This window comes from Dendrobium catenatum, unplaced genomic scaffold (genome assembly GCF_001605985.2).
Source record: "Dendrobium catenatum unplaced genomic scaffold, ASM160598v2 fragScaff_scaffold_389, whole genome shotgun sequence".
NCBI lineage: Eukaryota > Viridiplantae > Streptophyta > Magnoliopsida > Asparagales > Orchidaceae > Dendrobium > Dendrobium catenatum.
Genome location: NW_021318851.1, coordinates 81,479 through 99,845, shown reverse-complemented (window position 1 = coordinate 99,845; position 18,367 = coordinate 81,479). Strand labels below are relative to the sequence as shown.

Below are 18,367 nucleotides of genomic sequence, written 5' to 3'. Positions count from 1 at the left end.
TTCAAAATATTTACAAAGCAACTTGTAGTCAAATGGAAATAAATTTGGGTTGCATTCAGGATCGAATTGGATTTCAGATCGAACTTATTTAACTCGAATTAAGCTGATTTGGGTTCAATTGGATTCAAATCAAACCGACCAAACTAACAAAATTAAACCTAAATAAATCCATGACTCGAATTAAATCAAACTTGACGGGGATAAAAAATGAACAGATCTAATTTAATCAAATGTGATCGGATCTAATTTAACCCAACTTCGTGCAGATTCAAGTTCGATTGAATTTTCATCAAGTCGATTTTAACGTGATCAAATTTGAATCAACCCAATCGGATGTAAATCAACATTGATTTAGATTAAATTAGGTTCAACGAGGCTCAATTAAATCAACCAAAAACCTTCGAGGGCACTCGAATGAAAATCGAGGTCAACGCATTCTTCTTCCCCTATCATCACGGTTTTTATTTTCTTCATTAACCATCAGAAGGTGAAATGATGAACCGACCCAAATCACAACTATGATTCGTTCTAATTTTGGCATTCTCATCAATGTCATTAGCAATCCCACTTCTCAAACCCTTTGTATACCAATATATCTAACATTCACTATAAATGCTAGAAGAAAAAAACATCATAAAAGCCCAACAACTAAATTGCAAATGGTTGGCGCCTTGGAAGTTAAATCGATAACTTTTGGTACATAAAAGATTGGGTATTTCATTCAAGAAATGTTGATCTAGGGTAGCTCAAGGTGTATCTTACTCTCAATATCATTTTGCTCTTAGACCTTACTGTAAATATCAAACATATTAAATTTGCATCATGTTTCATTTGATTTTTTTATTTGTATCATGTTTGATTTGATTTTTTTATTCTCTAACTAAATTCTTCCACCATTGTTATCAAAATTCTAGCTTGGAAATGTCGTTAAGCATCTACTTTAATTGAATAATTTACTTATTTGAATTTGAATCTATATTAAATGTCATTTTATTTTGATTTGTATCGCATTTGAATTGAATGAATGTAATTGGATATTCACTTAGATATATGTATCGGATCGGGATAAGCATGTAATCAGTTTATTAAATTTTTTGTTGCAAGACGTAATTTATACGTTGATTGATAAATGATGCAATGTGACTAAAAATAACTCGAGTGGAGTTTATTTGATGTGGAATTCAGTTTTCCAAGGGCGCAAGCCCCTGTGATTAATTACATCTTAAGCCGAGGCCTAAGAAGGCTCTCGATTAAGGATCCTACATTATTCTCTCAAATGGGGTTGACATATAGGAATGATACTATGAAGTTCTTACTCAAAGGAAAGGAAAGATTCAACTTGGCTTAGTCAACATACAAGGCTCACTTCAACATACAGAAGGACTAAGGTAGTGAGAAGAAACTGAAGAAAAAAATAAGTAATACACTCAGAGCATATAAGAGAGAAGGATGGAGGTGACGTCATCTATGTGATGTAAATAAGCGAGATTTATAGCCTATGAATGATAGAGGGATTACCCACCGATGAGGTATACTACGAGACACCAATAGTAGAAGCCTAGAACCCTAAATTTATAGTGGGTTTAGTATTCTATACACTATACTAACATCCGTGTCCTAGCTAATGCATTCTGGACTATATCCTGCCTGAAAAGGAAAGCCAGCTAACAACCTAGTTGTAACAAATTCATGATGTCCGGTCTTTATAAAAGATGGGTGTTTGGCTGAGTTTTTAGAAATTAAGGTCGACATCTAGAAAGGTTCCTAAGTGGCATTATGCTTATATAGGATAGTAAGCTCCTAGAGCTAATGCAATTAAATTTTGATTTAATTAGTTTATAATACAATACATGTTGGTTGAAGTCTCCAAATCAAATATGCATGAAATTTAAAAATGATTAAAAATACTTTTTAGAAAACTATGCTTCAACAGGTTCAGCACATCATCCTCATAGGTCGGATTATCTGAACTCTACCCGCAGGTGGAGAAGTGTCTTAAAGCAAGGAGAGAGAAGATGCATTAATATGCATGCGACCCCAAACAATTTTGGCTATTCCCTATATCTTTAGCTTTCTTATTATTTAATTCTTAAAATTTTAGATCTTAATTATTAGTAGAAAAAGTTTTATTCCTAAAGAGTCTTCTGGTCCTTCTACAAATCATCTTCCTTCGATCTTCGTATGGTTCATCCTTTAGAAGGGTAGTCAAATGAAAAAGAAATTTCTTGTAAAGGGTCTTTCTTTTTTTCCTTAAATCTCTGATATTTGAAATACCTTATTTTAATAAACTTTCATAACTTGATACATCAAATACAAATTATATCATGAAAGTGGAAAAAAAATTAGACTCTCCTGCATTATTATCCTTAGAAGGTTTAAAAAAATGAAACATCCCAAGCAGTTATATATAGAAATAAAGTACTCATGCCAGCCACACTTGTCCAAGCTCTTATTTATTTAGGGGCTAAACGGCTGAAACACTTGTAGCAAGCATATATATGATTTATTTATTATTTTAACCTCATTTATTAGTATTGCATGAGCATGACCACCAATAGAAAATATCGTTAGTATAAAGATATCCCTAACCTATATGTAATCAATCACACAACATATCATAACGAAAGTACAATAATAAAGATTGGTATAGTAATCATCACAACAAACCAAAATAACCAGCACATGTGCCACATGTAGAGTGTCACATCACAGAAATAGAGAAAAAAAAAACACATGCCTAACCTAGATCTAGAAGTAGTTCACTAGCAAATAATTTTATGTGTATGTAGTAGGCTGTTTGGTTTTGCATATGTCATATGTCAGGTAGTTAGCTCAAGTTATTTGTGATTTAATTTATTGAAGGTTAAAAAAGAGTTTTGATTGAAGTTAAAATATTAATATCTTGGGGTTAACTTTAATTGATTTAGTTTTTTAATTATTTTTAATGCTTAGGGTAATATTCTTTGAAGTTAAATTAGATTAAAAAAATTTAGAAGATCCGGGGTCATCCTACCTGCTAAGTTAAAGGGATCCAAAGGGTGACTTTTAGAAGTAATTATATTTTGAGTTTATTGAATTTGGAGTTTTCTCCACAAAGTTATGAATTTTAGAAGTTTTGGGCCCTATAATTTTTAAACTATGGTTGACCGAAGAATTGACTTTATAGTTTAAGTTGATTTTTGGAATGTTAATATTTTTAAAAAATACTATATTTTAGTTAAAGTTGAATTCTTTTTATTTTATCCAATTTGGATTTTTTTAAGAATTAGTTATTATTTTTCAAAGTTAGGATATTTCATGAATTATTGAAATTGCTTAAATTGGGGTATTTTAAGGATTTTGATCCAAATCATATCTAAATCTATTGGAATCACCCCCAAAGGTCAGAAATGACCCATGGAAGAGTTCCCATGTGTTTGGAGAAAATTTAGAATTTTTTGATAATTTTATTTATTTAATTTAATTAAAAGAGTACTTTTTAGTCAAAATTAAATTAATGTTCAAATTGAGGTCCAATTATAGTTGTTTTAATTTTTTTAGATTAAGTATTGAATTCTAAAGCGTTTAATTTATCATGGGTAATTTTTGTGTTTAATTTGAATTTATTAAAATTTTCTAAGGCTATCGAGGTTGAATTAGGGTTTATTAATTAAGTACTTTAATGAGCCCTAAAAATTCCCTAAAAATTATGACTGGTTTGAAAAGTCACTAAGTTTAAAATTTTTAAGTTTCATGTCAATCGGAGATGTATCCTAATCCCTAGAATTTCTCTAATTTCTCTAGACTAGTCCTTACTTATTATCCTTAAGGTGTCACTATATTAAATAGGTTTAAATCAAATGTCATGATTAATCCTTGGGGTAACATAAGGGAAAATGCAACACATCATAACACATCATGTTTTTAGAACTAGGAGGGCTTAGACTAAGTGCTCGTGTGTCCTAAGCATATAAAATTAAAGGATAATTAAAAAAAAAGATTAACAACATGATTAGTGAATGATTGGAGCTCAATCACTCACTAATCTTTTCCCATGAATTTTATTCATATGCATAATCTATGTTTGAAATTTCTTTCGGATCTCTCAAAGTTAAAGGATTTAATATATATAATTTTAACATATTATTAAAATACATATATATTAAGATATAAATATATAAGTTTTAAAAAATAAAGTAATTAAAAATAGTTTAATATATATTTATATATATAACTAAGAGATCCACTAGCAACATAAGGGGATTTGAGCGATTAATTTCAAAAAATAAAATTTTAATTTAAAAATACTTAATACAATATTTATTTAAAAAGTATTTAAGTATTTAAATAGTTACATAATAAAACATAATTAAGAAAAATTAAGTTTTAGCATCTAAAATTAATATTAAATAAACATACTTTATTTTTTAAAAATTTTAAGATATTATATGAATTTTTATGATTTAAAAATGAATTAATAATTAATTTTAAAGTTTAAAACAATTAAAAAGTATCTAATCTCAAAATAATTAACATTTAATTCAAAATATTTAATAATTTTAATAATTTAAATATATTTAATATTATAAACTAATTTTAGTTTTAAATTAAAAAGTATAATTCTTTGGAAAATTTAATATATTATATATTTTTTATTTAAAAACGTATTTTATAATAATTATCTAAAGTAAATATGATTTTATAAACATTTTAAAATGATTTAAAATTAATTTAAAATTAAAAGCAACGGCGGTGCTTACTCAGGATGACACATGGCGAGGCGAGATTCGCTCCCCAAACCATGGGCAATTATTTGTAATGATTGCGCCACCACGCAATCATCGTAAATGATAGTAAAGATGGTGTTGGTCGAATCTGCAACTACTTATCCACATAATCATTATTCCGGATCATTGATTTCACACGGTTCAGAAGCAACGATTCTGATCAAGGTGAACGCATGTAAACCCCTTCATTTATTAATACATGGTCGAACAGGTGCGTAGAATAAAGTAATCTTAACCGTTGATCATGATCCCGTAATATATGAATAGGGCGTACACCAAACCCTATTCTAAGAAAATGCCTCATTCTCACAAAATATATGATGAAACCTAATGAAATTTGAAACTTAGGAAGCATGCGTGAAGACATTTATGGGGGGTAAGAATCGTGTTCCCAAACACACTATATGAACAATTATTTAGATCTAAGTATCCTAGAATAGGGTTTACCATTTTACTTAATATAATGGATGGATTCTGGAGATCTTGTGCTTATTGCACTTGTAGATTGTCCACCCTTCTATTTGTAGAAGAAACCGTGTTTCAAAATGCAGTGGATGGTGGGAATTTGCCTTGGAAAGCTTAAGCCTTGGTTCGTCGGAGATCTCACCGTCGGTGAAGCTTTGACGGCGGGTTTGGCTTGGGAAAGGTGGAGGGGGATTGGGAGAGCTCACACACAAGAAATATGAGTTTGGGAGAGCTTGGGGTGAAAAATAATGCAAGGTCCTCTCAATGTTGCCTTAACACCTCTATTTAAAGCCTTAGACTTATGATTAATAGTCAAGATCATTTCTAGGTTTGATGAGGAGGGAAACATGACTATTTGGCCGTGGTTTGGGTCAAGGCATGGTTTGGAATATTTTAAATGCAATAAATAGGGAGGATTTGACTTAAATAGGTCAAATTTGATCAAATAGGGCTTGGTTTGACAAAGCCAAGTGTTGACCTAGTCAATATGGTCAAACAGGTCCAAGTAGATGGGGGAATGAGATAGAAATGGTTTGGGATTGATTGGAATTCAAATGAAAGGGATTTGGGTTAATTGGGTCAACCAACCTAGGTTGACCTGGTCAACCAGGTTGACCAAAGACTTGGGTCTAGGCTCAGCAGACCTGGTTTGACCCACTAAACCTAATGGAAGAGGTCTTGGGGTCTGGCTTAGTCAATTTGACCAAGTCAACCCCCCTTAACCTAAAGTGTAGGTGAAAACAAGGTCAACAGTAACTCTAACCCTTCTCCCCTTGGATGGTCGTCTCGACAAATAGGCTCTTCCTCTCGGATGGCCGATTCAGCAGCCAGGGTTGAAGCTCCTATAATGATATATTGTGATGTAAGTAGTTTTCCTTTTGCCATTTAGTCATGTGTTTTAGTACCCAATTTGCCTGCTTTTTACAAGGCTCTTCTTTTGTCATAACTTAAGGTTGGTTAGTCCATTTGTCTTCGAGTTGTAAAGTGATCTCTTTTGTTTGTAATTGTGCTTTAGAGTTAATGAAATTAGGCTTTGTTCAAAATATTTCCTTTACCTAATGGTGTGCTGACTCAATTCAAATTATTTTTTAAATTTCATTCTAAGGTTTATTCAATCAGATTATTATCTCAAATAATATTATGTTAAAAACACTAAAAATTAATTGGAAGCTCAAATAAAAATTGCAATGTCTTTTTTCCAGTTACCCTTTTTGGGCCTTTATATATATATATATATATATATATAAGATCAAATTGTATAAATCAATATGAGGTAAGAATCGAAAAGATTGAGATAAAAATTGTGAAAGTATTTGCGGTCAAATGACTTTGAGAAACTCATTTTTTCATACATTTTGTGATTTATCATTTATTAATTATAGAATAATGATAATAAAAGTGTAAAACAAAGTCTTTAAATATAATTTAGTTTATATTACTATTATAAATGATTATGATCTCACACTAAGGAGCATTGGTGATGTGCTCAATTGTTATGTGAGAGAGATAGATTAATAAAGAGATATTTTAATCATCTAAGTTTATGAACAATCATACATGAATACAATAAATGAAGTAAAAAAAATGATAGGATCTCAATATATAATATAGAAATAGGACTATTGTTAGAAATAATAAAATTGAATTTCTCCTTTGCCACTTCAGCAATTTTACAATTGTTTTTCCAAAAATTCGTTGCATTAGACGAAACAGGTTTCCAAGGAGAGGAATATCTAGCTAGCAACCACTTAGCAAGAGAGGAATATGAATTGTAACATCTCAGAATAATGCCGCAGTTGTAAGGAAAATTTAAAGCTTGTAATGAAGCAATACCCAAAAGAATACGGTTTACAGGAATTATTCCAAGATATAAGGTGAATTCTTCTACTTTTAGTATCCCCATGATATAAAAATTTAGAACATAACTTTCCTATAGACTTTCAAATAGACTTAGGTATGATCATGCTTCTAATCCAATAAGCCATAGTGTTTATAATGGTATATTTAATGTATTGTAGCCTACCAGCAAAGGAAAGCACCCTAGCCTTCCAATCAGATAATAACACAGTGATCTTCTCCATCAGAGGAGCAAAATCAAAAAGCTTTGTCCGACCCATGGATAAAGGAATGCCCAAGTAAGTAAACTTAGTAAAGACAATGTGAATTTGCAGCGTATTAGAAATGTCATTAGAACAAGAAACATTTGGTGAAATTATAATATAACTTTTATGTAAGTTCAGCTGCAACCCAGTAAGGTTAGAAAACAAATTAAGGGTTCTCATAAGCTTAACACAGTTATTAGTATCTTCCTTCCCAAATACCAAAAGATCGTCAGCATATGTAAGGTGAGACTGTTGAAAGGTATTAATTTTGAAATCCTCAAAACCATTAGAGTCGGAGTTAGAATTTAATAGGCAAGATAGAGCATCGAATAACAATACAAAATAGATAGGGACTAAGATGACAACCTTGTATTAGTTTGGTTGAAGAGGTAAAAAACCCTTCCAGTGTTCCATCCAGGCATATTGAGAAATGAATATCTTTGATACATGCTTTGATCCAGTTAATAAAAATAGTAGGGAAACCTTTATCAGCCATTCTAGTAAAACGAAAATTCCTGGATATTGTATCAAATGATTTCCTGATATCATATTTAGCACAAAAAAGGTCCAGCTAATATTGCTTTTTGAAGAGATTGATGATTTCCTTAGCCAAAATGGGATTGTCAGTAGCAATCCTATAGGGAATAAAAGCTGCTTGATTAATCTCTATGATATCAGGCATAATAATTTTCATATGAGTAGCCAAGATTCTAGCAATAATTTTGTGAAAAATATTGTAGAGAGCAATAGGCCGAAAGTCTTGTATATTTTCAGCATGAGATTTCTTTGAAACAAGTGCAATGGCAGTAGCTTTAGCACTTGTAGGTAAATAGCATTTACTGAAAAAAGATTTAATGGCCTTGCAAACTAAAGGACCGGTGATACTCCATTTTTTTTTTGTAAAAAATGAAATTAAACCCATCAGGACCAGACGTCGAGTTGGAGCAATCAGAATTAATAGCTAAATGAATTTCCTCATTAGTGACAGGCCTCACTAATGAATTAATAGCAGCTTCAGGGATTATTTTGCCTTTAGGAATAATGCTAGTATCATTTAACTTAGGAGGTACAGAATTATAAAGTTTTTTGAAATGCAGAATGATACCATGAATATTATTATTCTCTCGATCAAAGGTATGTTGAGTAGCAACATTAAGAGAGCTACCATTAAAAGCTTTTATATTCCTAATTTTGGAATACATAAACTTCAAATCCTCCTCGCCACATTTTAACATTTTAATTTTCAATCTTTGAATAATCCAAGAAGCATGAAGAGAGTTGTAATAATTAATATCCGCATTGATCTTCTTAAGTTCTCCACATAGATCTCTATTAAGAGGATCATTATCAATCATCCTTTGACACCTATCTTGTATTGCAGCTAAGGAAGCACATTTGTTAGCAATTAGATTGGAAGTACTCCAATTTCTTACTTTTATCTCTCTTTTTAATAGCTTCAACTTCTTATAAAGGCTAACAATAAGATTCCCTAGATCAGGAGTTTGAAAAATATTCAATAAAATGCTCCAGAAATCCGAAATATGGCTCCAATAATTTTTATACATAAACCGCTTCTGAGATTTGTTATGTGAAACAACTCTGAGAATAAGTGGGGTGTGATCTGAGACAAGACTTCTCAACACATTATAGTGGGAGTCAGGATAATGATTAATCGAAGCCTTATTAACTAAAACGCTGTCCAGTTTTAGATGAATTGGATTGTCTTGTCTTTGATTGAACCATGTATGAAAGTTGTCAGAAGAAGGAAGTTCAAACAGATTATTGTCAAAAATAAAGGAGTTAAACGGATTTAGCCTATCAACAGCTAGAATATTCCCACCTTTTTCTCAGACTGAAATCTACAAGTATTAAAGTCACCAATCACCACCCATGGCAGAGCACCGTGAGGATTAACAGCTCCCAAATCAGCCCAAAGCTTAGTTCTCTCTTCAAATGTATTAGAAGCGTAAACAGTAGAAAGAATCATAAGAGTATGAGACTCCATCATCAAATGACCATAAATCATTTGGGAGGAAGAAAAAATAGGATTAAAAGAAACTTTATACGAGTTCCATTTTATCCAAATACGCCCAGGAGAAGCCATCTCAAAATTATTATAACTGAGTTCATTCTCGAAAACCTTGTGTGTAGAGCAAAACCAAGGATCTATGAGATTAGAAGAAAGGATACGATTTTCAAGAGTACAAATTAAGTCGAGCCTATGCTCATGAACCAAATTTCTATAACAAAATAATTTATCAGGGTTATTGAAACCCCTGATATTCCAAGCTGCCAAAGAAGGACAATTCATAGGGAACTAAGATTTTTTATAAGGGCTTAATGCCTTATTCTTACAATTATGAAAAGTTAGACTTACCATATTTGTTTTATCATTTAAATTATAATTTTTAGGAATTCCAATTAAGCTTATTTAGCCTTAGATTCATTTAGGCTTTGTTCGGTAGAGCTTTTGATCATTGCTTTTCATTGCTTTCACGATTTTTTTGTGCTAGAAAGCTGTTATAGAAAGTAATAAAAAAATTCTACCAAATGAAACTTTAATTTTGATCATATAACATATTATTTCAATAATAAATACAATAAAAATAGAGAGAAGATCTTACATTTAATTTCTTCTTTTTTTTGCCAAATAGAGTTTTGAGTGCTTCCAAATTTAAGAATTACACTGAATTTCGAGTAAATTTAAATCAAATTTATGAATTGTATTAGTCATGACAAGTAATGATTTATACATTAAAGAGCGATGTACAAAGAAAAAGATATTATCATGATGAAAAGCAACTTGCATTATAAATTTTTGCCGTCTAATTGTGTCTATCTTGATAGTGACAGTAATAGAAACAAAGCAACAATAATGATAAATGACAAATAGTTTGTAGAAAGCTTGCAAACGAAACTATTTAATAGAAAAATGCTATGTTTTTCTTCCCTAAAAAACTATATAGATATTTCATAGACAAGATACCACATTTCATAGGAAAAAACACTTTTTGCATTTAGCGTTACGCTTCTTGGACTCAAGTTTCTTCCTCTCCTCATTGATTTCCTCTGTGAGCTTTCGAATCTTCTCATCCTGCGCTGCTAATCGGCTAAGCCTTTCAGCCTCCCGCTGAGCAGCTCGCTCTTCAGCTTCCAACTGAGCAGCTCGCTCTTCAGCTTCCAACTGAGCAGCTCGTTCTTTAGCCTGCATGTAACCAAAAATAAAGTCATTGTGTTAGGGCATAGATTGAATTGAGAAGAAGATCAATATAATAGATGAATTATTTAAATGGGTTTATTAAGTTTCTAATTAAATATTTGTTTAATTTAGTTTTGTGATAATTTAAATATGATTTAAAATAGTCCCTCTATTGAATTATTTTTTATCATATATGAGGAGCCAAGATACTATTTTAGATCAAATTTGAGTAGTCCAATGACTAATTCGAACTAATTAAATAGTTTGGGACTAACTAATCTAGGAACCATTTTGGATTTTTTGTCGGGCAAAATCTATGCAAATATTCAAGAAAATAATGAAAATGAGAAAATACAATATATATATATATATATATAATACAAAAGAGTTTTATTCAAGTTTAATCAACCGATGACTACTACATAAATCAACCTTATGGTTTATATACCATTGTTACCTTCTCTTCCTAACCCATCTCACATAGCCACTGGGTAACTCCTAATCGCAACAGTCAAGACCTCTACAAGACAATCTCCTTCCACATGTACACGGATAGCCCTACAACTATTAGTAAAGCATAGAAAAAAGAATGAATAGTTTACAACTACTTTCACATCACTTTATCTTTTATACCTTTCATGTGCAAGTTTATATTGTATACATAGGTTATTGCTACTTTAAATCCCTCCCATGCATAACATGTCTCTTGTCAAGTTATCTTTAAACTTTTGGTGTCGAAGTAAAGCTCCTTCCAAATGAAAGTGATACCCAACATGAAATATCAAACATTTACATCTACCACAGCTGCTAATTATAAAGGATGAACCAAGGAGATGACATACCTTGAGTTCTGCAAAAATCTTATATGAGTATGATTTTCCACCATTGTCCACAATAACAGACTCAACAAGAGAGAGCAGCTCATTTACTTGTTCCTCTCTCTTGATCATATCATTGGTGGTATTATCAAAAACGATTACTCTATTCTTGCATAGTTGAATGATGTTCTGCAAGAAAATTATTGAGGATGGAAAATAAATGTACCAGATGAAAGAGATAAAAATAAGTTTGAAGATTTAAATTGACCATATTCATTTAACTAGTTCAACTTTTGAATAACAAGATTTATTGTAAACTATAGATAAGTATATTTCTAATAACAAAATAAACTAAGATAATGAACATGAAGGGTGAGTAACAAAATCTTCACATGATATAAACAAATTTAGTGATGAAATATCTAAAATCACTTAGCTTGCATCAAAATTCAACTTTTGAACTGCAAAGTTAATCATAAACAATAATAAAGGCATATTTCTAATACATGGATCAGTGAAGATAGTAACCCCATTTAGTTTATGAAAATGTGCTTGTAACCAATGGAAAATTATGTTTCTTTAATGTCAATGGACTAATGAAGAGGCGAGGTACACTACAATTTAGAAATGCGGCTTGGGTCAATATATCTGATCATCAAATTTAACTTTAACTACTTCAATTTTTAAAAGTGTTGCGCAAGCTAAATATACTAAAAGATAGGGATAGTTTGTGTGAACAATTGGAAATAAGAGTCATTAATTTGAATAGGTAACAATTGTTGCATGTATTAGTAAACAAAATACAAGTACATAATTAGTTTAAAAATAGAAAAAAAATCAAAGTAGCCCTCTAACTATTTATGAGAGCCATTTTAATCCCATACTATCTAATGTATCAAATTTAGTTCCTTGATTACTCCAATTTGATATAAAATTAACCCTCGACTCCACAAATTAGATGCATAAATAATCCAACAGATATAACTTTAAATCACATTTGAGTAGTAAGAGTCTAAATTGAACATATTTATAATATGGGGCTATACTGACCCAAACTCAGAAACTATTTATAATTGTATTGCTTGTTTTAAGAACTTGTTGGATTACGCTCATATAATATGGGACTATACAACAACTTCTTTGTCACATAATGTTCTAACGTGTTACATGACCATAAAGCAATGGCTTCTAAGACAATGGGTTATAGTATGTTGCATAAATAATTACGTAATGTATTGCTATTGTATGCAGCTAACCTTTGCTATTATATATTGATAGATTAATATAACATATCACAGTTATAGTGCGCTTGTTGATTTTACACTTAGCAAAGATTCTTGCCCTCAAGAAAGTCTACATACAACATGCTGAAGAAGGCAATTAATATTATCAAGAAAAAATAAAAAATAAAACCCCTCAAACATTTTGGCAATAAATATTATAAAAAGAAAGATACATACCCTCAAAGGTTCTGGAGAAAGGCTAATAAAATCCTTCAAGCTTTTCTGTGTAGATTCCAGGATGTCTCCATTAGTGAAAATTATAATCATGTAGTCAACAATCTTATCCCCAAAAAGTGATTTCATACACTCAATGGCAGCCTCCTCTTCTATTGAAAAAGAAGATCTAAGGGAGAATACCATGAGTACTGCATGAATACCATCCTTGGCTAAATTAATGCCTTCGATTATCCCTTCACTTATTTGCTCAAAACTAAAAAAAGAATTGAACCCTACAAGAAAATCCATTGTCATAATAAAGTTATTAACATACTACCCATATTATAATCCATACAAATAAAGAAAGGAATTTAAAATTTTTTTATAATATATTTCGTAGGTTAGAATCATTAGCAAAAAAAGCAGTTAAATTGCTAAATACGGTGCTAATTGGCAAGTCAACGCATAACTTCAAATTACGATTTATGTAAATAGGCACAAGAAACATACAATCCTATTGAAATATACTTCATCCTCTAAATTTTATCCATCTTAAATAATCGTAGAGGGAAACCTATCAAGCTTGAACTTGATGTACAAGGGACTGACAACAAGCATAAGCCATTCTCATAAGAGAAAAATCAAATATAAACCTACAAATTTTCATTTTCAATAGAATTTAATTAAAAATTTCACTTCAATGCTTCTATGTGGAACATAATGGAGAAAAAACAGTGTATGGTATAATATATGGGAAAGCTTAACAAATGCATGTTGTCTCCAAAATATGTCAACTGCATTCTGAAATCTTAAATGACCACAACCTTATGATTGAAAGGTAAAACATGAGAAAAATACAAAGAAATATATCTCAACCTCTAAATAACTTTAGGTTAAGTCTACAATAGACAAAACCTAAGTAAAGCCCAAAATCATTGTAGGTTGAAAATGATTTTCAATTCCAATAAAGTTTGGGTTGATGGATCACTATAACATGACACTATGTCCTACACAATCAACTAAAGCAATTCAATGATCGGGGTAGGAGATGATTAAGAGCTTAAACCAATTTAATGGAGATTAAAGAGTGGAAGTTTAGAGGAAAGATAGAGAGACAAAAGTAGCTTGGGAAAGCCCTTGACTTTGCCCAGTTGAGGGGGTATACATAATCCTTTGGAAAAAGTGCATTTGGTATCTTGGTAGGGCGTATAGTTGATATAGAAGACTCTCGTCACCTTCGAGATACATTCTAGATCAAAATACTCCTCAATTGAGTGTATTCTGGCTGTTCGATTGATAGAAGGAAGAATAACTAAGACTATTAATATTAAAATGCATGTTAAACCATCATGCCCCTAATAATGATGCATGGATTGATGGACAATTTGAAATTAATAGGTTTTTGGATATCTAAACTAGATTATTGGATTAATATCATTGATTTAAATTGGATGATCAAATTAATGCTAATTGGACAAATTTCATCAAAGATAATTAAAGGTTGGCACAACCCTTGATATCATCAAATGGTGAATGAGCTAAAAGGACCATCATCAAGTTAAAACCTTATTATATGAATGCAGTGGAACACGAACACTGACATCCTTGATTGACTAGTTAGAATAATAGAAGTCTATTTTTAGAGTCATATCAGTTTCCCTCTTATATCTCGATTCTTTTGCAAAATTTCAAAAAACATGTTTTCTATCAAAAATATCATTGAACCACCAATTACATCTTTATTTCAAGGTAGGATGAACTTCTTTAACTAAAAAAATACTTCCAAGGCATCAATTTATGCATTTTTTCAAAATTGTTACTCAAAATATAACAAACACGCATTGTTCTTTTCTATGCTTGGGTGAATTTTAAGCTACTAAAATAAAATCCTTGCTAAATTTGATGATTTTGAAACACAAAATAAATTAATAATAAAGCAATATCATTATTTTTTATCAACCCATGGAAAAACTTAATAACCATCTTAAAAGCTTTGGTTGCTCTTCAGATGAACCAAAGTCGATTTGTGGATTAAAGATGTATTATGCATGAGATTGAACCAAAAACTGCAAGCTCAATCATCATAAATAACTTAAGCAACCTTTTTTTTGGGCTTACTTCAAGTGCACAAGACCTAAGAGAGCATTTTGGATGACCCAAAACTCAAGCATATGAGGCCCATGCATTTTTGCATGGGCTTTGTGCAGCCATAAGGGATAGTATAAACATTTCTATCATGCAGTACTATGAGTGTGCCTCTTACAAGAAATTTCTTTATTAAGCATCACCTTTAAGAGGAGAAGTTTTTTCATAGGCTGTTGAGTTTTTATTGACTCATAAGAGATAGTTGTGAATTACATTCCCTATGTAAAGCCTATTAATAAGAAAATTCTCATCATTTTATTGAGCTATTTTTCTACTTCAGGTGAAATGCTAAGGATGAATTTAGACTTTGAGCATTTGACAATTATCCCCTACATATGGTATTTATTTAATTTTAAAGGGGCTAGAATTGAACTTGGTTGCAAAGATTTCAACCAGAACTCCCTCTACGTGAATATATATCATGCAAGGTTCTACCAAGCTTGTTTGTTAAGTTTTAATTCAATACCCAAGTTGCATGCTCTCTGTTCATTGCAAGGAAGAAGTGGTGATCTCCATCTATCAAATATTAAAATTTCAATAAACCCCCTTGAGGCATTGTTTATTCAACAAGATGGCAATGGTGAGCGCAAGTGGTATCATTTTCCTTTGGTGTTGAGTAGTTTTCAAATGTCCTATAAACTTGTGTGGGCCCTACATATTTGCTGGAGTTGGGTAGGCTCTATGCCAATTTAGTTGGGTGAAAAGATGCAGAGTATTCTTCATCCAAGTATTAAAAAAGATATTATTTAAAGTTTAAAAACTCAATGAAAAGTCAAATCCAAAATTTAAATATTTTTAATGATTAAAAAATACATCCAAATTATACTTCAAATTTTGTATTAGTTTTGCATACAATTTTCAAATATAATTGAGTGAATGAACATATTTTTTGGGAAAATTTTAGGGTGATAAAATTGAATTGTAACATGTATTTTTTGTTAGCTATTGGTCAAATTTTGCAATATACAACCCATGATCTACCTCTATTGCATCTGTCTTCAACTATCAAAGATGACCATGGATACTTAAACATTTGGGCTTGCATGCACACCATGCAATCTATCCTGCAATAATTAGCTAAACAACCTTGTTTCAATTATTCCTAAAATATTGAATAAACATATTAGAGCATCTAATCACATGTTTATTATCATAAAAAAAACATATTGAATAAAGATAGTGAGACAAGAAGGGATAATTAGCTAATGATTGAGGAGAAAGGAAGGAGATGAGAGGAAATTAACAATTCAATTTTTCTCAATAAAACCCTGAGACAACCTCATGTATAAGGTCTTTAATTCATACTACAAATAAATTATCGTACAAATGCAAGTTTGAATATGTCTCCATTGCACATTCAACTAATATAAAAACATAAAAAACACAAATAAAATAAATAGACGTATAGCTAAAAAATGGCTAAAATTCATTCAAATGATAAGCTCCATCATTTCACTCGAGTCAAGAGAAAGTCTTCTTCAAACAATTGGAATGTGATGGCTTTATGGTCATGGAAGCAATACCATATCATGTACCTCTTGAGGTACACATAAAAGTAGATAGGTTTTGAAATCCGACATAAGTGGAAGTGGCCAACAATCATGAAAAACTAATTGAACCATTAATGACTAATCAAACTATATATAATATAAAGGCTTCCAAGCTAGGCATCGACTTATATCATAAATCAAATCTGCAATGTAGGCAAGTATTAAATGTGTGGATAAAGCAAAATGTTCACCACTACAACCAGTAAAGAGTTGTGACTCATTTCAATTCCTTTTGGTTGCCATGCTTAATTAACACAGACATATATAAGTTCTATAACTTCCTCCTAGCAAGTTCTATCACAAAAATTTATAATAAATGTTGCTTCATATTTTTTGCATTTTTTGTTGTATGTATATTTTAGAGTTCGCAATAACAACAACTCTTATAAATTTTTATCCTCTAACAAGTGAGGCTTACCTTCCTCACATTTTTTTAATTTTTTTTAATTATGCTTATGTGAATGCATTAAATATTTTTAGTCTATTCATGATAATGTTATCCCACGCTCTAAACTGAAAGGTACAATTGTGTAAAAAGAGTAGACCAATTTCAAAGAACATGAAAGCATATTTCGACATGGTAAATAAAACCAAACAATTTATGTATTCAAGTTATGATACAAAAACATATAATATTCTAAAATCAAATATTTAAAAATGTATATGCATTATTTGAATTTAATGAATATTCAAATATTAATAAAGTGGTGAGCATTACCTGGAGTGTCTATAACATTAATAATACGGCCATCCTTTCGGATAATTCTTTCTATATCACAACAACAAGGTACTCTCGAACGGTAAAGCTTAGTTTCGAAGACTTCGCTTCCAAGAATGTTATTTCCAGTTGCACTCTTGCCTTGACCAACCTTCCCAACAATGACAATATTAATAGTATTTCTTGCGATATTCGATTTCCAATCGTTAATTGGATTGGCCTCCATTGTGTGCGACTAAACAAATTGAAAAAAAGACTTGTAAATTAATCAAAAGCTAAAAAGTTGAGGCTACAATCTTACATACTGAATGAATAAGCATACTTAATGAGATATCATTAGTTTTGTAAAATTTGAGACATTCAAGCAAGTTTAGATTTGGTTCTTAATTAGAGAATATGTTGAATTGGGTTCAAGCTATAGAGATGACTCCATTAAAATGAATATGGGTGTACAAATTCTATCTCCATTATACTGAGGCAAACAAGAAACCACTCAATTTCTCATTTAGTTGCTTGCAAATAAAAAAAATGATTTAGAATAAAATAATTTTCTTTTCTTTCATTATGATTATGCATGTAAAAATAAAATGATAACATTTTAGGGGGTTCTGAGAAGGATTTGCCATGCTAAAAATTAATGTTATTCTCTAAGTGCCTATCTAATGAATCTTGCTGAAATAAGGATTTGCCTACTTTCGGTGGCTTGAGTTACTTAGTTGGTAAAGCCTCGAGAATGGAGATGGGACAACTTGATGCTTATAATCACGAAGAAGATGCACAAAGCAAGTCTTTTGGAATGCCCAACTTTTACTACGAGGAGAGACAAACATGCAAATCTATGCTATTTTTATAGGCTTGAGCTTCCTTCCATGTCAAATTGTGGCCTTTTATTTTAATTAATTTTAATTATTCAAATCAAATCCTAACTTTCCATTTCAATTATTATATTTATAATTATTTTATTAATGTCAAATATACACTATTAATGACTAAATTATTGTTATAATGCATTCATTAATTGTCATATATTTATAATAAAGATTTGAGTTTTCTTCCATATCAAATCGTGGCCTTCCATTTCAATTAATTTTAATTATTCAAATCAAATCACAAGCTTTTATTTCAATTATTATAGTTATAATTATTTTATTAATGTCAAATATAC

At 30.8% G+C, this 18,367-nt stretch overlaps 1 protein-coding gene across 3 annotated transcripts in view; it reads right to left on the bottom strand.

Moving 5' to 3' along the window:
• Positions 1-10,122: 10,122 nt before the first annotated feature.
• Positions 10,123-18,367, bottom strand: part of LOC110103152 (immune-associated nucleotide-binding protein 9-like) — a 36,706-nt gene continuing 28,461 nt past the window's right edge. For all 3 annotated transcript variants that reach the window (XM_028693922.1, XM_028693921.1, XM_028693923.1), the window contains exons 5-8: positions 17,203-17,437; positions 12,811-13,082; positions 11,375-11,539; positions 10,123-10,538 (exon numbers count right to left, since the gene is read on the bottom strand). In XM_028693922.1, the coding sequence (XP_028549755.1) occupies positions 10,326-10,538; positions 11,375-11,539; positions 12,811-13,082; positions 17,203-17,437 (885 nt within the window). In that variant the 3' untranslated portion in view covers positions 10,123-10,325. The remainder of the gene's footprint in view (positions 10,539-11,374; positions 11,540-12,810; positions 13,083-17,202; positions 17,438-18,367) is intronic.